The following is a 26,729-nucleotide window of genomic DNA, read 5'->3' on the forward strand; positions in this document are numbered from 1 at the left end:
AATGGACCGCTCCACAGCACTGTATACCCTGTATACCAATGGTTTTCAACCTTTTTCATGCCAAGGACCCCTAAATTGATATACATTTGGCCGCGGACCCCCAATTGAAAATGTTTTGTGCCAGGGACCCCCAGAAGCAAAAATATCAGTTAATTTTCGCTTTAAAAAATATAAATATTTAAAGATATGCACACTTTTTCAAGGTTTTTCAAAAATAGCAGATCTACAAGCTCATAGCAGCTTCTATATCTGCTATTTTTGAATAGCCAAAGCTAAGTGGTTAAAAATGATTGTGACACTATTAACTAATTTTGCTGGGGACCCCCTGGTACTCCCTCAAGGACCACTGGTGGTCCCCAGATCACTGGTTGAAAACCACTGCTGTATACTATATTTAAACCCATTAAAACCCGGGAACGCATCTGTGTAACCACTTTAACCATAATTTTATACTTTGGTTATTCAAAAATAGCAGATCTACGAGCTCATTGCGCGGCACTGAGTGCCGTGCAACGAGCTTGTAGATCTGCAAAAAAAAAAATATCGTGAACATTTCTGTAAATCATTGAATATATATATATATATATATATATATCTAACTATATAAATCGCGACCAACTTCCGCACCCTCGGTGTCCACACCCCACAGCTCTGTTATCGACTAAACAACTCACCGCCAGACCACATGTCGGCAACTGACTCGCCACGGCGGCTGCGCTGAATTTACGCCTCGCGTAGGGGACATCTCACTGCTAACTACACCTTTTCCACCGCGCAACATAATTAATTCTACTCACCAAATGTCGGACAAAACGGAAGGGGAGCCAGCTTCGTACCGTTTACCGTGCGCACGACCTCATCACCACAACAGCACGCAGCCGCTGCGGGGTTTTTTTCCTTTTTTTCCAAACTTTTTTTTTGGTCACCATTTTCTCCAGGCACCATTTCTGGTGTAACGTCGGGTGTTTCTTTTCACCAGCCAATCACCTTTCACGTTGCCACGTCCGTTGCCACGTCGCGCTGACGTACGCTAAACAAGCGCTGCCGTGCGCACAATGCAAACGAGCCCAAAGGCGCGCAAAAATAAGCCGACCATTGCTTACACACAAAGTCAGACCTGGCAACGCAGCCTACGCCAATCATGTGTGAGAGATCTACAAGCTATGGGCCAGAGACGCCACCGTATCTTAGCAACAACTACAGCGCTCACTCTCATTGGTCGTGTCACGCTAAGAGCAGTCTCCAGACAATGGCATCGCAGACAGCTTGCTGTTACTGCTGTAGCCATCACAGGCAGTTGCAGCACGACGGACAGGGCGCTGTGATAGCTGCCATGTCGCTAACGCTAACCTGGTTGTCATGCCTGCAGCGGCTGTGCAATCACTTTGTCAACAATGCACGTTCGTGTGGTGAATGTCTATATTGCTGCTCCCCCCCCCCCCCCCCCCCCCCCAAATACACGTACTTGATCTGGGACCCCCCCATATATTCTGTTTGACTCCGTTCCACAAGTAAATATTGTGAAAATAGCCGATCTACAAGCTCGAAACGCCTCACGTTGAGAGCCTTTGTAAGCTTGGAGATCGGCTATTTTCTACATGATTGCCTCTTTCTTACATTCTTTGCCAATGTGGCCCATGTTTTCATAGCATAGTTTATTGACTACTTCTGTTGCAGAAATGGCCATTTCCTTTACTTTCGGTTTTTTATTGTCTCCGCCAGGCCGAAAGGCATGGCGCAAGACTATGTTTCACCCCCTGTCCGTCCGTCTGTGATAGCTAATCTCTCACATCGTTGACTTGATCGCAGCAAAATAACAGCCCGATGTGGAGAGTCAGTGAGAGCTGGATAAACGACTTAAAATGTGTCAAAAGGAGTCTGTACGGCTGTCGATAAATGAACACATGACGTCGGTGGGAGAGGACATATTGTGTCTTTTGGACAAACAGCAGCGTGGTGCTGATGTTTGTTGTGTGAAGCAGCTTAATGTCAGAGTGTTTGTGTTGGAGCGCCTCAGTGCGGCTGCAGAGTTCATGTGCAACCTCTTCCAGAGAGACACAGAGACACTAGAAACTCTGCTGGGGAAAAAAAAAACTGCTGGGCATTGACTTTCCTATGGACATTGATCTACACACTGCAGGTATATCTGCTACACACACAACATCAAACTACACACTGCAGGTATGATGCAGCGTTTGCATTACAGCCAGCATGCCAGCGTAGTTCCCATATGGTTTCAAGGTGGGCTAAACCATATGGACCCCATGTCAGCAATGTCAGCGGCATCCACTACAGTCCCAACTGCGATGCCCATGCAGGCTATAAGTAGCTTCTACCTGGCCCTTAGGTGGGCCCCAACTAGCCATGTTTATGTGGGACCAAGGCGGGTCCTAACTGGGTTTGCCCATGCAGGCTTTAACTGGGTTCTACCTGGGCCCTAGGTGTACCCTAACCAACCACAGTGCAGTGCCCATCGCTCCAATTGCTGTGACGTCAGGGCTCTCAATACTGCACATTGGTGGAGGAGGAGGGGCCGCAGGGCGACCGCACACATCGCTGAACCAATGGTAGCCCACGGATGTTTCCTCTGTGGATTTACAATCTGCCCCTCTATGCCACATATCATCCGCACTACAGGGTCTTCACTGACCGAGCCACGGCCCCACTGACCCTCATGACGCTACGCCACTTAAACGTGCGGCAGCATGCGCTGGGTTGCCAGGTTTGCACAGCCTGCGCCAGAAACAAGCAACCACCTTCATGAAAAAAAAAAAAACACCGAAATGGTCCGCAATGTTCCAGGGGTGTCCCCGCGCGTCCCAACACTCCACAGGGGGTCAGTGGACCATCAGGGGGTCCGCGGACCCCCTGTGGACCCCCTGAAACATAACAAATATTATTTCTTCAAATTTTTTCCTTTTTCAAATTTTTTTTTCCACAGTTTCACTCCGGCGCTTTGGGTCCCCCAATATACACACGGCCACGCTGGGCCCCGTGCGCGGCTGGGGTTGAGGGGGGCGTAGCCCCCCGAAACTCTAGTATATATATATATTTTAAAGGGACTACACCATGAATTTTAACTTTTCCTTCTTTTTTGTGTTTTTGGTCTCCCCTACCTCTCTTCTATCCCCAAAAATACCCCAGTTTGAACACTCAGGCTGCTTTCACAGCATATCTGGGGTTTTCTGTAAATTGGTCTCAAAACAGACCAAACTGATTTTCACCCAGACTTAATTTAAAAAAAAAAAAGGTTTCCACACAGAACTAGGAGATAACATGCATACAAACTGTCTCAATAGCGCCCCGTGCCAAACAGGACAATGTGGTATTGCAGGTAAAAGTGCTTTATAAGCCAGAGAGAAGTTAGTTGGAATGAGTATATCTGAGGCTTGATTTAGGCTCAAACCTTTTGAAAAACGTTTGAGGGACATAAACAATATGATATTAAATATTATTATTTTTTTTTAATTCATGGTGTATATCCTTTAAAGCGAACATTTTTAACAAAGATTTGAGTTAAAAATGTTTGCTTTCAAAAATATATATATTCAAAGATTTACAAAATGTTCATGATTTTAAAAAAAAGATCAAGCTCAAGAGCTTGTATATCTGCTATTTTTGTATAGCCAAATAAATCTAAAATGACAGAGATGCGTTCCCGGATGGAATAGGTTAAGAAAGAAAAAGTTGTTAGCTATGATCAACAGTTGCAGCCATAAATGCCTTTATGTCGTTGTCATGTTGAGTGCGTTTACATGCACACAAATGTAATCCAACAATATGCATTTTCTTTTCTTTTCTTGGATCTCTTGAAGCTACAATCCAGGACTTATTTTAAAATAAATACAATGTTATTTTAACCAATGTGTAGAGTAATTTTCTTTTTGAGCGGTGCAACCGCTCCTATAAGAGGGTTTAGGACCCATCCGTGGCGAAAGTTTTTCTTTCCATCGTGAAAATGTGTCTTTCGCTGTGACGCCATGCTGTGGAAAACACGCCCATAGGCTAAGCTTTGCAGGACGTGCTGTGATTAGCTAGCGAGACACATGATGAAATTAACTTCAAACTTCGCAGACGCGCTGTGATTGGCTAGCGAGACGCATGATGAAATTAATAATAATGTAAAAAATGTAAGCATGTCACTTCGCAGGACGTGCTGTGATTGGCTACCAAGATGCATGATGAAATTAATAACTCATAAATTGCACCGCTCACTTCACACTGGGTGTGACTTTTTTAAAGCAGTTGGAACTACCTTTCCTTATTAACTTTAGTTACAGTGCTTTAGTTTTGTCAGTTAGTCCTATACAGTATATATTGCGCTGATCAGAGCAATTATAACCGAGTTATGGCCATTTGAAGTGTTAAACACTGCTGTAACACTATTGTTGTCTGTATATGGTTATGTCTATTGTTCATATATGGTAATGTCCATTGTCTATATATATATATATATATATATATATATGGTTATTTCTACTGTCTATATATGGCTTTGTCTTTTCTATAATGGTTTATAGTTTGCGAGATTTCGCTGCATTCAGACGAAACAGACTGATGCAATAAAGCATTCTCTGAAGAAACGGATAACAACAAAAGCGACGCGGTGGACCCGAGAATCCAGGCGGAGCTGGAGAAACTCAACCAGTCTTCCGCCGACATCAACAGACGCGAGACGCAGCTGCAGGACGCCCGGCAGAGCTTTCGCCGGGCGCTGGAGGAGGCCACGGCCGAGCTGGTGGAGCTGAGGAAGAAGACCGGCGGCAAGGCCGTGGAGAAGTCCAAACCTTACTGGGAGGCCCGCAGCGCGGCCACGCAGGCTCAGCTGGAAGCCCACAGCGCCACCCAGGACTTCGAGAAGGCCACGGACGTTCTGCAGGCGGTGAGGGACATGATCTCTTCCGCGCTACAGCTGAGGGACGACAACCGGAGAGAGCTCGACTCGGCCGCCTGGCAGGAGATGCTGGACCACGCCACCCAGAGGCTGACGGAGGCGGAGCGGACCAAGGCGACCAGCGGGCTGGTCCACCAGGAGATGGTGGCCAAGTCCACGTCGGCCGTGAGCCGCGCGAAACATCTGGAGAAGAAGCTCAAGCGTGCCGTCAAGAAGTCCAAGCCTTACTTTGAGCTGAAGGCAAAGCACTACGCGCAGCTGGGCGTCCTGGAGAGGAACAAGGACGAGCTCCAGGCCCGGCTGTCCCGGGACAAAGACGAGTACAGGACGGCCCTCGGGAACCTGGAGACGATCTCGGAGCAGATCCACGAGCAGCGTCGCCGCAGTTCCGCCGTCAGCCCTCACGTGGCGGCTCTGTTCTACTACAAGAACTGATCGTCCTCCATGGGAGGGTCCGTCCGTCCCTGTGTTCCCCGAGTTCTATGTTCCCCACTTACCTTAGGACATTGGTTCTCAAAGGGGGGTCCTTGGGGGGGGTAACAGGCCCAGGGGTCCCCAGCAAAAAAAAATAGCAGATCTTCAAGCTCATGGTGCTATGAGCTTGTAGATCTGCTCTTTTTGAAAAATCTTGAACATGTGTGAACATTTTTGAATATATATATATGTTTTTAAAGTGAACATTTGTAACTCAAATCTTTGCTTCTGGGGGGGTCCCTGGAACTAAATATTTTGAGATGGGTGTCCGCGGCCAAATACATATCATTTTGGGGGTCCTTGACATGAAAAAGTTTGAGAACCACTGCCTTAGGGTTAAGTTAGGGTTAGGTTTAGGATTAGGTAAGCGGGAAACCAGCAGAGGAACCCGAGGGATCGAGTGCGGTGCCCGGTGTCAGAGTCGTCGGATAGGCGGTTCTGGACAACCAACCGCCTATCTGACCAACTCCACATCCGTCAGATATCCAGGTGTCCCAGACTGACTCCAAACTTGCCGAGTAGGAAGTCGGTCAGATCAACATGTCACGACAAGACAATATCCATAAAACCACAAATCCCTATATAAAGATATTGATTAAACTGCAAATCCCCATATATGGAGTATACCAATAATAGTACTGATGTCATGGACCGGCCAACATTTGTGCAAGTGTGACGCGGAACTCCATGTCGGGTGGAAACCTTGTAAGTCCAAAACCGTTCCTTTTTTATGATTATTTAAAAGAATATTTGAAAATGATGAAAATAGCAGAGTATAAGTAGGGCATTTATTAAATGTATTAAATGTAGATATGTGGTTTCTGCCTGCTTAGCTAACTATCTTTGTGCCTCACCTATTCAGCAGCTGTATGGGCCAACATTCATTCCTGTACACTGCAACAGATGCATGGAATGATCTACGACCACTGGCCCTATGTCTAGTTTTAAGTCCTCCCTTAAGAGATGGCTCATTACCAGCTTTACTAGGGCACACACACATGCACGCATACACACACACACACGCACACGCACACGCACACGCACACAGGCACACACAGGCATGCATACACGCACACAGGCATACACATGCATGCATACGCACACAGGCACACACACATGCACACAGGCATGCACGCATACATGCACACAGGCACACTAGGCGTGAGTGAGGGGTTCCCTCAATAGTCCAGAAGATGGCGCCCTAAAACCAATGCTGTGCCTTTCCTTGGCAGTGTGGTGGGGCCGCACGAGGGACTTTATTTCCTTTTAAGACAGGCAGGCTAGGCTGTAAGAGGCTACCTGCTTTCAGTGGTGTAAAGTAACTAAGTACATCAAACTCAAGTACTGTACTTATGTACAATTTTGAGGTGCTTTTACGTAACGAGTATTTCCAATTGTCTATACTTTTACTTCTACTCCACTACATCTCAGAGGCAAATGTTGTACTCCACTACAATTATTTGAAAACAATGAGTTACTAGTTACTTTGCAGATATAAATTATTACATTATAAAACTTACATTAACCACTTCAGCCCTATTTTATACATAGGCTATTTGAAAATAGCCGATCTACAAGCTCAAAACACATTTACTTGATTAAAGTACAAAAGTATTGGTATCAAAATGTACTTAAAGTAGCAAAACGTAAAAGTAGTCATATGCAAATGTCCCATTTCACAAGTTTTAAAATGCGTAACATGTATAAGTATCATTTGAAAATAGCATACAAGCTCGAGCTTGTAGATCGGCTATTTTCAAAAGGCCAAAATGTATGTACAGAGCTGAAGTGGTTAATGTAGCTTGTAATAATAATCAAAATCTACAAAGTAACTAGTAACTAAAGTTTTCAAATAATTGTAGAGGAGTATAAGTACACTATTTGCCTCTGAGATGTAATGGAGTAGAAGTAAAAGTAATGAAAATTGGAAATACTCCAGTAAAGTAAAAATACCTCAAACTTGTACTTAAGTACAGTACTTGAGTAGGCCTAAATGTACTTAGTAACTTTACACCACTGTGTACTACATAATATGCTGTTAACAACCTCGTTAATATTCAGTCAGTCAGTCAGTCAGTCAGTCATAGCGCGGCACCAAGTGCTGCCCTATGAGCTTGTAGATCTGCTATTTCTTTTTAATCTTGAAAATGTGTGCATATCTTTGAATATATATATATATTTTTTAAAGCGAACATTTCCAACTCAAATCTTTGCTTCTGGGGGTTCCTGGCACAAAACATTTTCAGATGGGGGTCCGCGGCCAAATGGATATGAATTTAGGGGTCCGTGGCATGAAAAAGGTTGAATACCACTGATGAGACAGATGCCATAGACCTGGCATCCTGACCTGTAGTGCTTTCATTGGTTCTCAAAGTGGGGTCCGGGGACCCCCAGGGGTCCTTGAGCGAGTTCCAGGGGGTCCCAGCTAAATCATGGATAGTTAGGAACCAAATGGACCCTTGGGTCTGTAACTCTGATAGTGTACAAATGGAACCAAATGGACCCGTTAGGGTCCATTTGGTTCCTTTTGTACACTATCAGAGTTAAATTAACATCGATTTCACAATATAAAGAGGGGGCCCAGAGAAAGAAATGGGGGTATGAAATACAAAATTAAATGTTCTTAAAAGTTACTGAATTACTAGAGCAATCAAGAACAAAGCACCTTAAAAAAAACTCCTTATCAGTCAAATTTTCAGGGAAATAAATTACCTTATGTTATTATTATTATTATTATTATTATTATTTATTATGTCTGTTGCTAGGGGGGGCAGACTGGGGGCATAGAGTTACATGGGGGTCAATTATACCTCTATGGTCAATTCACGTTCTCAGGCTGGCACATTCGGTCTGTCAGCGTCTAGAGCGGATACGGAAACGGCGCGTGCATGTATATTGTGCTGTGCTGTGCAAAATAACCGGATACAGTAAGGTAGGCGGAACTCTGGACCGGATGTGGCATTTGGGAGCAGAAGCTGCCACGCAGCCTTCCCTTCCCACTCGAGGTTTAGGTTAGTGTTGCCATGTCTGCTGATTATAAGCGACTTTTGCTTGTTTTTCTGTAAAGTTGTTTGTAAATATTGTTTTTTGGACTTGTTGTTTCTAAAGTGTAGTTGCTTTTTTATTCTCAAATATTTTCATGTCATGGACCCCCAAAATAATATGTATTTATCCCTATAACCCCCATCTGAAAATATTTTGTGCCAGGGGGCCCGTACCAGATATGTATTGTTAGAATTGTATCAAAACAATATTCCAAATATTCCACATTTTATTTCAAGATTTAAAAAAAAAAATAGCAGATCTACAAGCTCACAACACGTCACATCGCGACGCGTTGTGAGCTTGTAGATCTGCTATTTTCAAATGGCTGAAATGTATGTAGGGCTGAAGTGGTTAATGCATGTTTTGTAATAATAATGAAAATCTACAAAGTAACTAGTAACTCAAGTTTTCAAATAACTATAGTGGAGTAAAAGTATAATTATTGTCTCTTACCTCAAAACTGTACTTGAGTGCACTACTTGAGTAAATGTACTTAGTTACTTTACCCCACTGTTCATAGTCATAATGGCCTAGTTGCTTGTTTTGGGCTTGTTTCCTAGACCATGCTTTGCTTATTTCTCCCACCAAACCTGGCAACGCTGGCCTAGGTGGGCGGGGCCAGCGTGACGACGACGTTTACACCAGAGTGACGCACACCGGAGATCTACAAGCTCACGAGGCGTGGCGTACCCGACACCCTGTGAGCTTGTAGATCTGCTGTCCTCTGTAACGGCTAGCAGAGAGAGCAGCCAGGCAGCAGTAGAGATGCGGAGCAGCAGTAGAATAGTGGAGGAACCACCAACAAGCTAATACATGGTTTAAAACTCTTATTTTACTCATTAAACACACAGAGACATGGCGGGGTACCTTAAGAAGCAGATACTGAAGCATTTATCCAGGTAGGACTTAGCTTTATTAGTAATATTGTTATGAATTATTATTATTATTATTAAATTCCCTTTTCATTCATGTGTGTGTGAGTGTTAGCCAGCTATTATTGTTATATTTGCCCCCCAGCTGGGCTTCATTGTAGGCTACTGATTGACAACACAGCTGTTATGTCTGCTTAATTATGATCCCAGCTGGTCTCAGGTCAGTTTAGCTGCTTCATAATGAGAGATAAACAACAACATGGGGTTTACAGGATAGCTGGGCACTACTGGGCACATCTGGGCACCTCTATGTAAAATTGGCTATTTTGTCCAAAATGTAAATATAAATATATATATATATATATATATATATATATATATATATGAAAAATGTTCTTAAGTAAAGTTAAGTGTACAGGATTAGAACATTTTTAAACATTCGACAATTAAGGTCTTCATATTTTCTACAAATTGCTACACAACCTGTATATCCAGTCATTTTGGGGGCAAAAACAATAAGTTGAAGGATGAAATTAAGTCTGATAATGATGTACAGTGCATGTTCACCTCATGTATACTTTGTTTACATTACATTTAAATTGCCAGTTGGTGCCCACATGTCTCTAGTGCCCACCTATCCTATATCCCAACAACAAGGACATGCCTGGATGGTGACACTGTTAAATGATTGATTGATTGATTTGACTTTTATTCATCGATTTCAGTCATTTTACATTGTACATTGGGGGTCCCCAGAAAAAGAGAAAGTGGTGTAATGCTTATCAAACTGGGGGTCCTTGTTGAGTCATCTTGACAGCAGCCACGCTGCCATCCTGACCTGACATAGATCAGGTTCATGCAATGTTGACATAATATTAAACCGTTCCACTTTCAGCAGCACAGTCACATATAGGAAGGACACAGCGTTTTTGTACCATTGTGTGTTCTACTTAAAGTTCACCGGCCCTAATTTACCCCCTGTCACCTTTTACTGTATAGTTTATTGTTTATTGGCAAATATAGAAAGAGCGCTTCACAAAGTGGAGTCTGGGAACCCCCCTGGGGGTCCTTGAGAGGGTTCCACCGGGGTCCCAAACAAAACGAGTTAACCCGTTAACACCGGGAACGCATCTGTGTCATTTTAGATTTCTTTGGCTATTCAAAAATAGCAGATCTACAAGCTCGCAGCGCCGCGCGAGTGCCGCGTCACGCTACCTTGCCAAGCCTGCTTGCTCAGGGGATAAATTGAATCTTGACCATCAGGTCAAAATTCATGTCATAAATGGATAAACCTGAACCCTAGCGCACATATTCTGGGCATGTCTTTAGGTGGCTATTGTCACAACGCGTCAACTTTGATCAGACAAAAAGCACGAATCCTCCAACATGCACCAGAGTCTCCTGCTAAAACCAATTTGCTAAAATGTTCAGACATAATTATCTTTAATTTGTCTTAATTCGAAAGAGATTCTGAAGTCATTGAAAATCAAAGGGACTTGTTCAGGACTTGATTAGTTTGTCTTTAATCATCTGTCAGTGTCAACTCAATTTGTCGGTCCAGTAGACGATTGCATGTAAGAACCAACAAAGTGGAGACTCTTAAGGTTCCTATTCTAAGGCCCTGTTTAGCCTGGCAGCCAAATCCAGTCTATACATTGGAACCAACTTGAAAATGTTTGAAAATGTATGAAAATCTTTCAACCTGGAATTATTATGCAAAATTATTTTTGATTACCGGTATCTCAAATAATTGCAATTAGACGTTTACCACTGAACAATGCAATTTCTTCTTTTTTTTTTGCCCTCTCATACATATACAGCATTCATCTACTAACATGAACACAAAAAGACGGTCTTTAAACTTAACATGCAGACTACTTGGCAATGGGTTTCACTTAACAACTCTTCCTCAGGCTGCAATTAATTGTTGAAGGCATTAAAACACTTCTCCCTTCCTCATCGGTTTTTGTTTTACACGTAAGAGGCACTACCTCAGCACTTTAAATTCTTCCGATTCATTGTGACCCCTCACTATACAATTACCTAGCCTTAGATTAAGACTCTCGTAGATGTATTTTCTCGATTCTGACATTTTCAATCTACGAGAGTCAGAATCGATAAAATACATCTACGAGAGTCTTAATCTAAGGCTAATGATTAGCATATTATTATTAGTACTGTCATGGCATTCTTAGCATTGCTCTTATGAATATAATTATGTCTGAATATGCTTATGCTTCACACATTGCTCCCACACCGATGCTTTTGTGGTTTTGAATACTAGACCGGTCCCATCCTGTCTGCGAGAGTCACTTACTTGGTTATACTCTGAGTGAAGACAGATATACTTGTTTTCTAATAGGCTCTATGCACAGCAGCCATATTATCACTTCCTTCACAGGTGTTACCAATGATACTAATGAAGGCTCTGTTCCATTTAGTGTAGCACAGTGGTTTCCACGACCCCCATAACTCACAAATAACGTACAAATGGAACCAAATGGACCCTTATGGGTCCATTTGGTTCCATTTGTACACTCTCAGAGTTACACACCCGTAAGGGGCCATTTGGAAGCCTGTGAGGGTCCCTGGACCCCAACTTTAGACCCACTGGTGTAGCAGAGTGTTTCCAGTGAGCCAACATGCACAACATCAGCACCCTGACTCTGTTTGACCAGAATGGAACAGAGCCTTCATTAGTATCATTGGTAACACCTGTGAATGTCTTCATAATATGGCTGCTGTGGATAGAGCCTGTTGGTTTCTATAGAGTGGATAATTCATGATCTTCAGCCCGGGATCAATGGATGTATTTTTAGCGCTGCTGTTTATAATGCTGTGTGACTGAGTTAGCATGATGCTACAGTTAGACTGTACACACTGTAGCAAATCACTTTCACACATGGAAAACGTTTCAGATGTTTAGAGCGTGGGTCTTCAACAGGGGGTCCTCAGAGGTTTTTTTTCCTTCTTTTTTTTTTACATTAACCACTTGAACCCTAGAATCCCTATTCTGGGGGGAACATTCGCCAAAACTAGCAAATCTACAAACTCACAGTCACAGCGCTTCGAGCTTGTAGAGGGGAAAAAAGAGCAGACTTAAGTACAGAGCCAATGGTCAAGTTAACTAAGTATTGAGAGTTTAAGTGGTTAAATGTCTGAAAATACACGTTATCTTGAAACCACTCTATTCATTCAGATAATGTAATGATGATAGCGCTGTCAAACAAGTCTATAAAGCTATCTATGACATCTATGAACATTTTAAATCTGCAACGCAATTTTCTACAATATACTGTATGTAGTGGGGATCCCCACTTAAGTCTGTATTAAAGGTGTGCATTGGCACTGCCCTCACGATTCAATTCCATTACGATCCACCAGGATTCGATTCGATTCTACGATGCAACCTTTCTATATTAATGCACAACATGGCACATTTTTCATCAGTCAATACAAGCATCAGATATACTGAACAACATATTATATTTTGAACTATATTATATATAATATTATATACAGCAGGGGTCTTCAACGTTTTCAGGCCAAGGACCCCCTAGCTGAGAGAGAGATGAAGCAGGGACCCCCTACTCTATATTGTATAAAATTGTGTTTCATTTTTTTTTTTTTACTTAGTCTGCTATTTTTTCCCTCTACACCTATAGCCTCTATGCCAAAAATAGCCGATCTACAAGCTCTCAACGCCTCGCAGCGCGAGGCGTTGAGAGCTTGTAGATCTGCTATTTTCGGCTAATGTTCTCCTCAGAAAAGGAATTTTACGGTTCAAGTGGTTAATGTAAAAAAACGAAATCCTATCACACAAAGATTTGGCGGACCCCCTATAGTAGCTCTGAGGACCCCCTAGGGGTCCCGGACCCCCTGTTGAAGGCCCCTGATATACAGTATTATATATAAGAGAGTAACCGCCATAACGGCTCATGTCTCACGTCTGTCTTAGACGCCATTTATACTCCGTCGTATGACGGTGTCGGTGCCTACTTTCCGAGGCGAAATGTATTATCTCAGTGAAATCTTCCTGCTCGTTGTGCTGTCGGCCTGATGAAGACTACGTTTTCACTTGCCTGAGTCTTTGTTTGTCTGTAAGCACCGAGGGGCCAGCTTTGAGGCTACAGTTCAGAAAGAAATAACTAGACAGTTCAGAAAGAATTAGGCTCCATTGAAGCGGATGCGTTTTTTGCCGAACTTTACACTTGATTTTATTACCTTAATAAACATTGTCATGAATACTACATGCTTCCAGTCGCTACTAGTTTAAAAGTCTTCTTATACCGGATATAGAAAGATGGCGGAAATTGCTGAAAGATAGGCTTCATTTACGGTCTGTAGAGTGTATGGGTGTAACTTTTTCCATTTATTTTTACTGCCTATGGTGAGCAGCTAACATCGCTGGACCGAAACTTTGCACTCACACTCCCAGCAGGCCAAAGGAAGAATCTCCACCTCCTTCGACTTCATGTTGTTGTACTAGGTTGCTGGCTTTCTGCTCTACCTAGTTCCGTCTCGTGTGTGTGTGTGTGTGTGTGTGTGTGTGTGTGTGTGTGTGCGCGTGCGCGTGTGCACGCGGACTTATTTCTGCATATAATAGAGCAGGTGCATTTCCTCTGAATGCTTCTTTGAGCGGCGGGTGTTCGGCTGCAGGAACCAGCTGTTTTTTTTAAAAAGTGTGTCGAGTCATTGTTAGACTCCGAAGGACGTGTTCAAATGTGCATAATTAACACACGTGAACCCCGCTGTCCTCATTCTGGGGTCAAACATTTGGTGACGTGCAGGATTTTCTCTCTTCTAGGAAGCTGTGGTGAGAGTGTTACATCTTTGAACGGTGGCATTCGGCCAGCAGTCTTATGGTCAGGACCCGTCACATAACATTATATTACTGCTTTGTTTAGGCAGAATGATCAACTCAAATTCAAAGGCATAGTGTGTAACGTTGCCCTTTGTTTACATATATATATATATCTTTTTTTTTAACCAATCATTTTCCTCTATACCATCAGCGACTGGAGTAGTGTGGTGGTGTTTACCTGCAGTCTGCAGACATGTTTGTTTGCGTTCCATCATAGCGCAATGGCTTGAAAAACGTGTTCAAATTTTTTTATATGAATACTTTTAAAGAACATTCTTAACTCAAATATTTGCTTTTGGGGGTCCCTGGAACAAAATATTTGGGGGTCTGCAGCCAAATGCATATACTTTTGGGGTTCCTTGACATGAAAAGGTTTGAGCACCACTGATGTTATAGCAACACTTTTTCAGAAAACTGTTAGGATTTAGAAGACATTTTTAAAATGGGCCTCGGGTCTTAAAACCCTTTAAGACCTGGAACACATCTGTGTCACTTTAGATTTCCTTGGCCTTTCAAAAACAGCAGATATACAAGCTCATAGCGCGGCACTCACTCGTAGATCTACTATTTTTGAAAAATCTTGGAAAAAGAAATGTGGGATTTTTTTTCAAAAAAAAAGAATCGCCTCAGGTCTTAATAGGTTAACATTGCTAGTCTATTCATTTGTATTTACCTCTGATAGCCACCGTCTGAACCCTGGCCCTGGCTGGTACTTCTCCAGCAGTCTTGTGGTTGAGGTGATGTTTTGGGTCTGTGTCACATTACATTACTGCTTTCTTTGGGGCTGAATGATCCACTCTAATTCAATCACCGTCTCAAAGGACACATTTAACCCATTAAGACCGGGAACGCATCTGTGTCATTTTTAAGATTTCTTTGCGCTATTCAAAAATAGCAGATCTACAAGCTCATAGCACGGCCGCGCTATGAGCTTGTAGATCTGCTATTTTTGGAAAATAGTGAAAATTTGTGCAAAGAATTTGAATATATGTATTTTTTAAAGTGAACATTGGTAACTAAAATCTTTGCTTCTGGGGGTCCCTGGAACAAAATATTTTGAGATGGGGTCCGCGGCCAAATATATATCATTTTGTGGGTCCTTGACATGAAAAAAGGGGTTTGAGAACCACTGATATAGAAACTGTTTTCAAAGAACTGTTAGGATTTAGAAGACATCTGTAGAATCCTCCAGAAGCAAAGATTTGAGTTGAAAATGTTTGCTTTAAAAAACATCTAATATTCAAAGATTTTCTTTCGAGATTTTTCAAAAATAGCAGATCTACAAGCGTGTCGCGCTATGAGCTTGTAGATCTGCTATTTTTGAATAGCCAAAGAAATCTAAAAAATGACACAGATGCGCTCCCGGTCTTAAACAGTTAACAAAGGAAACAACCCCATATACACTCACAGTCATACAGCACATACAGTACAGTATATATGTGCAGCGGTAGTGACACACACACACACACACACACACACACACACACACACACACACACACATACACATACACGTACACATGTGTTGAACTTTGGAACTTTGGAGAGCGCCACCTGTCTGACAGCTTCCAGCTTCACACACACACACACACACACACACACACACACACACACACACACACACACACACACACACACACACACACACACACACACACACACACACACACACACAATGCAGTTGCAGTATATAACCCTTGTAATCCTCGGATTTGACTTTGACTGCTGAACCAGTCGAGGCACATAGTTATAGGCTGCAGTACGTGAAGTAAAACCCAGCCGTTCTTGTGCTCTTCTAGGCCAAAGGTTTGCTCAATCAATCACTTCTGTTTAGGTTGTGGCATTTTTTGTCAGACTCCTTAAAACCACTGAGATCAGGTCAGGTCATGGCAAACTTGCTTGTTAACTCTTTGACTGCCAGAAATAAAACATCGTTCGCCAAGCCACTGCCAGCGATTTCCGAGTGTTTTCACTAACCTTGGAGAAATCGTAGAATATTATTCCTCACAACGATCCACCCGCCGATCGTTTTAAAAGACGTAGGGGGGTCTCGTAAAATTGGATATATATATATGTATATGTCCAATATATAAGATATTATTTCCAGTTGAATGTGCGTTGTTTTCGCCAAAAAGAAAGCAGAAAGCAGAGAAAAAGCATTTTGTTCCAAATCCGTTAACATGGAAGTGAATGTGACTGGGGTGTTTTTTTGCGATCACGTGATTTGCTGCTTCATTGCTTTACTGGGAGTCAAACGGTGACTCATAGGTTACCGAACGGCGCCAGCTAGCGTAAAACCACTGAAAACGCGACGCCTCGCCGTTCTCGTCATTTGCAGTCCGCGCCTTTTAGCAAAATGTGACAAGAAATCTGGTCATTGGCATGGACTGACCTACAGTGAGTATATACCAGTGATTCTGAACCTTAGTCTAATTTCAAGGAGGACCCCGTGTTTGATATCGTCGTTGTCGGGCAAACACCTCTTAATAATAATAATAATAATTATTATTATATAACTTTTTATAAATGAACGCCCTACTTGCGTCACACAAAAGCATCAAAAGTAGCAGATCCACAAGCTCGAAACGCGGTGCGAAGCGACGTATTTTGAGCTTGTATAGATCTGCTATTTTTGCAATTTCTCTTATTTGAATCCTGAAAAGTAACAGTTTCGGACGTATGAGGTTTCCACCCGACAGGGACGATAATACATGATATCTGAATGAGCCCTACAGTCGACTCCAGTCTTATTTTTTGGACTCGATCTATGACTGTGGTCTTTGACAGTGTCAGGGACCGGAGTTGGTCGGCAAGAGAGACACCAGGAGACTTGTGCAGTTTCTTTAAAATGTACTTTTCTTTGTCTTTTATTTTTCCCAATAAAAACATGACAATAAATAATTCAAGGCCCCAAATAAATGAGGACAAACTGAACATAACATCAAGACTGATCAAATAAGCTCTATGCACAGCAGCCATATTATGAAGACATTCACAGGTGTTACCAATGATACTAATGAAGGCTCTGTTCCATTCATGGTCAAACAGAGTCAGGGTGCTGATATTGTGCATGTTGGCCCACTGGAAACACTCTGTTACACCAGTGGGTCTACAGTTGGGGTCCAGGGACCCTCATGGGCTTCCAAATGGCCCCTTACAGGTGTGTAACTCTGAGAGTGTACAAATGGAACCTTACGGGTCCATTTGGTTCCATTTGTACACTCTCAGCGTTGTGGGGGTCGTGGAAACCACTGTGCTACACTAAATGGAACAGAGCCTTCATTAGTATCATTGGTAACACCTGTGAAGGAAGTGATAATATGGCTGCTGTGCATAGAGCCTATTGAGAGGGGAACATAATATAGTGGGTGATTACAATGTACAATACAGGCATTTAGCAGACGCTCTTAATCCAGAGCGATTTACAGTAAGCAATGACAACACAAGACAATGCATAGAAATAGTAATAGTAAAGTAACACATTAGTAAACCCATAATCTAATAATAACTAAGGCATACGTAAACCAGGAACCTATCAGCCTGTACATTGAAACAATACACACTATAGCAAGGGTGGGCAACTATATTTCCACACTCACTCCAGGGGGCGTAAATTAATACCCTACTTCGTCAGCCTAGTATGTCATACAAAAGTATCAAAAGTAGCCGATCTACAAGCTCAAAACGCATCGCATCGTGACACGTTTTGAGCTTGTAGATCTGCTATTTTTTTTATTGGAATACTTAATTTTTCCCCCCTTTTTTGGGGGGAATCCTGAAAAGTTACATTTTTATTTAATTTCAAATGCATTCAGTTATGTTAACTTTATGAACATAAAAAGACAAAAAAACTCAAACTCATAAGAAAGCCCTGCCCCTCCCCGTACGCACAGGGGACATGGTGCGGTCCAATTAGCAATCGGCTCCTTTGAAGAACCTCTGAAGCAGCTGGGCCTTTATTTCAGTGGTTCTCAACCTTTTCAGGCCGCGACCCCCAAAATAATCATATTTGAACTGGGGACCCCCCCTACCCTGATAAGTACTTGGAATGTAGGAGTTGAGGCATTACGTTTAGTTTGACTCGGTTCCACAGATAAAAATAAATAAATAGCCGATCTACAAGCTCACAACGCCTCGCAACGTGAGGCGTTGTGAGCTTGTAGATCGGCTATTTTCTTTTTTTTTTGCCTCTTTTTATATTATTTGACAATTATTTTTCTTTTTTTTAGGTATTAAAAAGGTTTTAAAAGTCCCTAAATTGCCTCTCACCCCCTCAAAATCATGTGGGGACCCCTCTGGGAGTCGCGACCAACAGGTTTAGAACCACTGCTTTATTTGGCATCTAAAAACTCCAGTACTCAGCCGAACTGATAACAAAACCAAATAAACGTAAATACAAATGAAATGACTCCTGATAAAAAACAACTTGACCTTGACAAAATAACTTGCAATAAACAGTGTGTCATTTAAAGGTAGGGTAAGTGATTTTCTTTGGTTAAAATAAGTGTTAAATAGCTCTATATTCTGATAGTACTCATTGCTATAGAGTGTTTGTTCAGTAAAAGAAGTCTCCTTGTCTCTCCAGCTCTTTATAGAACAGAAAATGCATTTTCGTTTCAGTTTCAGTTTCATTTCCAATTTTATCCAATCAGGATAGAGAACTCAATCAGGATATAGATTAAACGAGTGAAATTGGAAGTGATGACACTAAGAAATGAGCAGGCAAAATTGGAACTGGAACACTACAAAAAAATTAAGCTTAAAAATGGGTACTTTCTCTAGCCTGACACTCAGCCTGAATTTTCATTTCGTTTCACTCCATTATTCAGTCTGAAAGCCCTCTCAATGCAGCCGGTTGCTGAGATGGGGGCGTGGCCAAAGTTTTTTTTTTCAAAGACTCTTTGGCGATTGGTTCGTACTGGATTATCCCGATCCCGATTCGTCGATCAGATTTTCAACCGAGGCTGAGACCTCCTATGAGAGCGTCACCAGACCAGAATCGCCTGAACATATTTTTGTAATGGCCGTGGCTAGCGATTCACGGGCTGGAGCCAGGCTATACTTTCTCCTGATTGGCTGAGATTTTGACACCTACCGGAAAATGTATTTTCTGTTCATTAAAGAGCTGGAGAGACGGGGAGACTCCTGTTACTGAACAAACACTCTATAGCAATGATTACTCTCAGAATATAGTGCTTTAACCTTTTAACAAAATACTTTTTGTTTTAACCAAAAAATATCACTTACCCTACCTTTAACCAGTTCTGTGTAGTCCTTTTATGCATGTAGTATGTAGTGCTGAAAATAAACGTAAACTAAATGAATAAACCAAAAAAAAGACAAGTGTCCACCATGTTTTATCAACTTTGTGTGGCTGCTGGTGTGTGGCCATTACAAACAAGACTAGAGGAGTATGGCGGGTTTAGGCCGTTCACATGAGACGGGCCTGGCTTTCGCCCCCAGTCGAACATCTGCTTGAATAATGATTAGCGGGACAACAGGCTTGGTATTGTGTATCTGACATCGGGAGGGGTTAGGACAGTGTTGTGGCGGAGCTGTTGTTCACCACATTAACCACTTAAGACCTGGAACGCATCTGTGTCACTTTTTGATTTGAGCTAAAAAAGCATTATTTTACACTTTGGCTATTCAAAAATAGCAGATCTACAAGCTCGTAGCGCGGCACCGAGTGCCGCGCTACGAGCTTGTAGATCTGCTATTTTTGAAAAATCAATAAAATGTGTGCAAATTAATATATTTATATTCTTTTTAAAGCGAACATTTTTAACTCAAATCTTTGCTTCTGGGGGGTCCCTGGAACAACATATTCTGAGATGGGGGTCCGCGGCCAAATACATATAATTTTGGGGGTCCTTGACATGAAAAAGTTTGAGAACCACTGATATAGAAACATACGTTTTTCTGAAAACTGTTAGGATTTAGAAGACATTTGTAAGAATCAGCCTCAGGTCTTAAAGGGTTAACCACTTAAAGCAGTTCCATACAGTACTGTATGTCTTCTGAACATAACGTTACAACAGCAGACCAGAGGAGCAGCTCTTGGTATTACATAGTATACCGTATACGCCCAGGAATCCCAGCACCAACAACACATTTCTCAAACTCACTGTTATATATTATTTATATATATATATATACTGTAGGTCAAGAGCACTTTGGAATTCTCTGCCCAAAAAAACATCTTATCTACAATCCTGTGACTTAATTAATTGTGTGACAATTAACTCTTTAACTGCCAGAGTAATAGTGTAATAATAGTGGGACACTATACTGCCAGCGAAAACAAGCGTTTTTTGCTGACCTTTGAAAAATCATGAAATATTAGCCGTGATCGCCGTCCTCGCGGAGATCGCCTCATTACACGGGGTCTCGGGGGGGGGGGGGAATATTCCGCTCGCGGTAATCCGTTCCACAGCTGTAGCCAGTTGAATGTGCCTCGTTTTTGCCGTAAAGCAAGAGGAACGGAGATGTAGCCATTTTCCCACAGGAAATAAACAGGAAGTAAATGAGCCGTTTTTATTTACGTCAGATCCGGGTCCGTCGTCATCTGGCAGTGAAAGCATCATTCAGGGTAAGCGAACTGGTGTAAAACCACTGAGAACGCAAATCTCGTCACTCTCGTCAGTGGCAGGTTGCGCCTTGGCAGAAGCTGGCGAGACATCTCGTCGTGGCAGGCAAAGATAGCCTGGTAAACCCTCCCTCCGGAAATCTCATTTCCATTTGATTTCAGGAAGGAGTCTGGTCTGAAACGCCTTTCTCCAATAATCGCTCTGCTCGCCGAGCCGACGAGCCTATCAGCGTCGTCGCTCATTGTTCTGTGATTGACAGCGACAGTTGGCCAATCAGGTGGCGAGTTCGAGTGAGCCCGAATGAACCCGAGTGCAGCCTGAGAGCCGCCGACAAAAGACGAACGGCAGCCATTGTTGTTGTCCGAGTGCCGTCACTTCTTAGTTTCGTTCTTAAAACAGTCTCAAACTTCTTTTTTGAGGCACGGAATTTACTATTAACATATCGTTTGGATAGAATTTAGTTGTTTAACTTCATATATGTGGTCAATTAATCATGACAGAGCCTATTTAAAAATATAAATTTAGAGAACCGGCAGGGGCGGGGAGTGACACGCATGTATCCCAATAAGGCAACCTATTTTCGGCATGGCCGTCCCAAAAGTCCCGTTGCGTCACATAGTCTGGAGCTCGTCAAAATGAACTGCTCATTGGCTGAAGGGGAAAAACGATCATTGGTTGAAGGGGTTGTCAGTCAACGGTATTACTCCCGCCCAACTCCAGCCCACAGCGATTATTGCAGAAAGGCGTTTCAGACCAGACTCCTTCCTGAAATCAAATGGAAATGAGATTTCCGGAGGGAGGGTTTACCAGGCTAAGGCAAAGAGTTAATAGCGCACAATATTGCAGTTTTGAATATTGATAGCATTGATTGAATACTTTTTTTTTGGTCAGAAACAGCACGAGGTACAGTCAGACATTAATAAGGCTTAAAGGATAACGCAAACGAGTAATGCGGTTATATTACGACAACCCTACCTGGGATGTGAAAAAGGTCAAAGCCAGACTGTGGCCAGCCTGCTGTGAGCTATACTGGCTCAGAGAGGCTGATTGATACAGCTGCTACAGCATGACTCACTCAATTACTGCCAATTAGCGCACAACTGCCTCCAAATGCAATTTGGCAATTTGTCTCAAACAAAACATTGACTCACTCTACGGTGGAGTCTATTTGGGGGCGGAGACTTCAGCGGTGGAGGAAAAAGTACTCAAATGTTGTACTTTTGTACTTCAATACTGCAATGTGGAAATACTCCATTACAAGTAAAAGTCTGGAATTCTAAATACGCTTGAGTAAAAGTACAAAAGTATTGGCATAAAAAAATTTTACTTAACCCTTTAAGACCGGGAACACATCTGTGTCATTTTAAGATTTATTTGGCTATTCAAAAATAGCAGATATACAAGCTCATAGCACGGCACCAAGTGCCACTCTATGAGCTTGTAGATCTGCAAAAAAAAAAATATTGTGAAAATATGTGAAAAACTTTGTATATACAGTATATATATATTTTTAAAGTGAACATTTATAAAATATCTTGTTCCAGGAACCCCTCCCCAGAAGAAAAGATTTGAGTTGCAAATATTTGTTTTAAAAGGCATATATTCAAAGATGTGCACGATTTACACGATTTTTCTAAAATAGCAGATCTACAAGCTCATAGGTGCAGTGCTACGAGCTTGTATATCTGCTATTTTTGAATAGCCAAAGAAATCTAAAATGACACAGATGCGTTCCCGGTCTTAAAGGGTTAAAGTACCAAAAGTAAAAGTACTCGTTATGCAGAATGTCCCATTTCACAAGTTAAAAAAAATAAATAAAATGAAAATAGCATATCTACAAGCTCACAATGCGTCGCAATACGACGCATTGTGAGCTTGTAGATCGGCTATTTTCAAATGGCCAAAATGTATATAGGGCTGAAGTGATTAATGTTTTGTAATAATAATCAAAATCTACAAAGTAACTAGTAACTAAAGTTTTGAAATAATTGTAGTGGAGTAAAAGTACAACATTTTCCTCTGAGATGTAGTGGAGTAGAAGTAAAAGTACTGAAAATCGGAAATACTCCAGTGAAGTAAAAAATACCTAAAAACTGTACTTAAGTACAGTACTTGAGTAAATGTACTCAGTTACTTTCCACCACTGGACTTCAGTGAGTCGGTGTGTGTTTTTTGTGCGACGTTTTTTCTTTTTTTCTCAGCGTCCCTCCCTGAATGCTGTTCTCTCTCTCTCTCTCTGTGTGTGTCATTCCTCCTCTCACCACCAGGTTCACAAAGAACCTGTCTCCAGACAAGATCAACCTGAGCACGCTGAAAGGGGAGGGGCAGCTGTCCAACCTGGAGCTGGACGAGGAGGTTCTGCAGAACATGTTGGACCTGCCCACCTGGCTGGCCGTCACCAGGGTCTTCTGCAACAAGGCTGCTATCAGGGTACGTTCAACCAGAACCTAACCTATACCTGCAGTGGTGGAAAGTAACTAAGTACATTTACTTAAGTACAATTTTGAGGTATTTGTACTTTACTTGAGTAGTTCCAATTTCCAACACTTTTACTTCTACTCCACTACATCTCAGAGGCAAATATTGTACTTTTACTCCACTACATTTACTTGAAAACTTAAGTTACTAGTTACTTTTTAGATATAAATTATGATATTATGAAACCTACATTAACCACTTTAGCCCTATTTTATACCTAGGCTATTTTCAAACATTCGAGTACTTTCACTTTTGGTACTTTAAGTATATTTTGATGCCAATGCTTTTGTACTTCTACTCAAGTAAATTTTGAATTCTGGACTTTTACTTGTAACAGAGTACTTCCACATTGCAGTATTGATACTTTTAATCAAGTATAACATTTGAGTACTCAAATATTTTACTTAAACCATTAAGACCGGGAACGCATCTGTGTAACCACTTTATCGATATTTTATACTTTGGCCATACAAAAATAGCAGATATACAAGCTCATAACGCGGCACCCATGGGGGTCCCTGGAACTAAATATTTTGAGATGGGGGTCGGCGGCCAAATACAAATAATTTTGTGGGTCCTAGACATGAAAAGGTTTGAGAACCACTGATATAGACACATAGGTTTGTAGAACCCCCCAGAAGCAAAGATTTGAGTTAACAAATGTTTGCTTTAAAAATATATATTCAAAGATTTCCACACATTTTCACGATTTTTCCAAAAATAGCAGATATACAAGTGCCGCGCTACGAGCTTGTATATCTGCTATTTTTTTGAATAGCCAAATAAATCTAAAAATGACAGATACTTTCCCAGTCTAAATGGTTTAAAACCCATTTTTATTGTTATCGTGGTTGCTGTTGTGCTTGACGTGAACGGCCCTTTACAGGAAGGTCACTAAGATCAACCCCAACACCACCGCTTTACTCTCCTCCTGGTATCACTTACAATAGCACTCTGAATATTACTTTTAACATAGCGTGTGTGCAAGTGGATATCCTGAATGTCAGGTGGAAACCTTGTATGTCCAAAATGTCTCCTATTTTATTATTATAAAAACAAATTAAATTAAAAAATCACACCCTGTGTGAAGGAAGCGGTGCCTTTGGGGCGGGGCTTAACTAATTTCAGTTCGTCCCTATTGGTGGTCTGAGTCCACTTACCAAATTTGTACTTGGTAGCATGCTGCAAACTGGAATAATGGCTGTTTAAAGCCCAGCCAATGGGCAGACAGAGGGGGCGGGGCTTAAGTAATTACAGTTCGTCCCTATTGGTGGTCTAAGTGCGGTGCTTCTCTTTTTACTCACTGTTACTGTTGTGTGTTGTTTTTGTTATTGCATAATTGTATTTCATTGTTCACTGTCTGATTTTAAATTGTTAAGCACTTTGTAACATTGTTTAAAAAGGTGCTATATAAATAAAGTTTATTATTAAGTCCACATACCAAATTTGGACTTGGTGGCATGCTGCAAACTGGACTTACGGCTGTTTAAAGCCCAGCCAATAGGAAGACAGAGGGGGCGGGGCTGAATTAATTTCAGTTCGTCCCTATTGGTGGTTTTAGTCCATGTACAAAATTTGTACTCCGTAGCATGCTGCGAACTGGAGTTATAGCTGTTTAAATGCCGTGCTCATACGGACGTCAAGTGTGTGTGTGTGTGTGTGTGTGTGTGTGTGTGCGTGTGTTCGTGTGTGCGGTGTGCGCATGTGTGCAGTATTGACTTGTGTGTGTGTGTGTGTGTGTGTGTGAACTGGAGTTATAGCTGTTTAAATGCCGTGCTCATACGCCGTGCTCATACGGACATAACGGACGGACGGACGGACGGACGGACGGACAAACGGACAGAGTCAAATGTAGAGCGGTTGGCACCGCTAAAAATTGAAAATTGCCCCATCCACAAGCTCACCAGAAGAGAGCAAGAAGAGAATATCTTATTATTTTCCCAATTTCTGTGCGACACTCTTGTATGATGGAGTGCGGCATTAATTTACAAAAAGAAAAAAAATATAATAAGTTGAAATATGGAGATACAAGGTTTTTGCCTGACAGCCAGGGGGCTGTGTCACGATTACAACATTTAAGTTAAGACGATTGATTTAATTTCATACAAATAATTGTGATTAACTATGTAATTGTGCTTTTGAAGTTGGAACGTTGGAACATATGAATGAATACAAATACAATTTCTGTTTTGTCATTTAGGCTTTGTTATGCTTTGGCTATTCAAAAATAGCAGAAATGCAAGCTCATAGCGTTTTTTTTTAAGCAAACTTCTTTTAACTCAAATATTTGTTTTTGGAGGTTCCTGGCACAACATATTTTTTGAGATGATGGGGGCAGCCAAATACAGACCAATTTAGGGGTCCTTGACATAAAAAGGTTTGAGAACCCCATTTCAAAATATGGTATTCCAGGGACCCCCCAGAAGCACAGATTTGAGTTACAAATGTTCGCTTTAAAAATATATATATTGAAAGGTTTGCACTTTGCACACATTTTCACGATTTTTTCCAAAACATAGCAGATCTACAAGCTCATCGCGCGGCACTATGAGCTTGTAGATCTGGTATTTTTGAATAGCCAAAGTATAAAAAGTTCAAATGATTGTGATTGTGACCCCCTGGGGGTCCCCGGACCCCACTTTGAGAACCAATAATGCACTAGACTAGCAGGGATAAAAATATCCCTCAATGTGAGCGTGATGCAAGCCCTCCATGTAGATAACGCTGACACACACAGGGCCAGAGGGGAGGAAGATTTATGACCGCTTCGTATTGGCTATCATCATCAGTGGGGGACAAAAGTACTCACATTTCTTACTTAAGTAAAAGTATCAATACTGCAATGTAGAAACACTCTGTTACGAGTAAAAAATCCGGAATTCTAAATTTACTTGAGTAAAAGTACAAAAGTATTGGTATCAAAATGTACTTAAAAGTACCAAAAGTAGAAAATACTCAATGTCTCACAAGTTTTCAAATGCATAAAATCTCACAATACGTCGCATCGCTGACGCATTGTGAGCTTGTAGATCGGCTATTTTCAATTGGCCGAAATGTATATATAGGGCTGAAGTGGTTAATGTATGTTTTGTAATGATAATCAAAATCTACAAAGTAACTAAAGTTTTCAAATAATTATAGTGGAGTAAAAAGTACAATATTTGCCTCTGAGATGTAGTGGAGTAGAAGTAAAAGTACTGAACATTGGAAATACTCCAGTAAAGTAAAAAATACCTCAACATTGTGCCATTGTACTTAGTTACTTAACACCACTGGCTATCATCATGTGCCTATTATGTTTCATCAGTCAGCTGATCATCTGCTTGAACAAGTCACAGTTGTTACAGCAAGGCTCAACTCCCACTGATCTCCAAGTCCTCATCATCAATAGGCCCGTCACAATGATTACATTATCGCCTAATTGCAATTATTTGGCATAATCGTCATAATCGTTTCCATGTTGACTGATTCTCATACATTTTCATATATTGTTGCTGTCGTGGGCAGAAACCT

The 26,729-nt window shown here is 41.7% G+C and overlaps 2 protein-coding genes across 2 annotated transcripts in view; both read left to right on the top strand.

The window, feature by feature from the left end:
• Nucleotide 1: 1 nt before the first annotated feature.
• On the top strand, nt 2-5,329 carry LOC311054046 (SH3 domain-binding protein 5-like; the record flags this gene model as incomplete). The annotated part of the gene is made up of 2 exons (XM_084069926.1): nt 2-21; nt 4,600-5,329. The coding sequence occupies 2 exons, from the start codon at nt 2-4 to the stop codon at nt 5,327-5,329; spliced, it is 750 nt and encodes a 249-aa protein (XP_083926052.1).
• Nucleotides 5,330-9,179: 3,850 nt separating this feature from the next.
• The window catches only part of bltp3a (bridge-like lipid transfer protein family member 3A), a 75,990-nt gene continuing 58,440 nt past the window's right edge, over nt 9,180-26,729 (top strand). Inside the window, exons 1-2 of the mRNA XM_084070349.1 lie at nt 9,180-9,312; nt 23,006-23,168. Of these exons, the coding sequence (XP_083926475.1) occupies nt 9,269-9,312; nt 23,006-23,168 (207 nt within the window). The 5' untranslated portion in view covers nt 9,180-9,268. The remainder of the gene's footprint in view (nt 9,313-23,005; nt 23,169-26,729) is intronic.

This window comes from Gymnoscopelus microlampas (assembly GCF_963454915.1).
Source record: "Gymnoscopelus microlampas genome assembly, chromosome: 10".
NCBI lineage: Eukaryota > Metazoa > Chordata > Actinopteri > Myctophiformes > Myctophidae > Gymnoscopelus > Gymnoscopelus microlampas.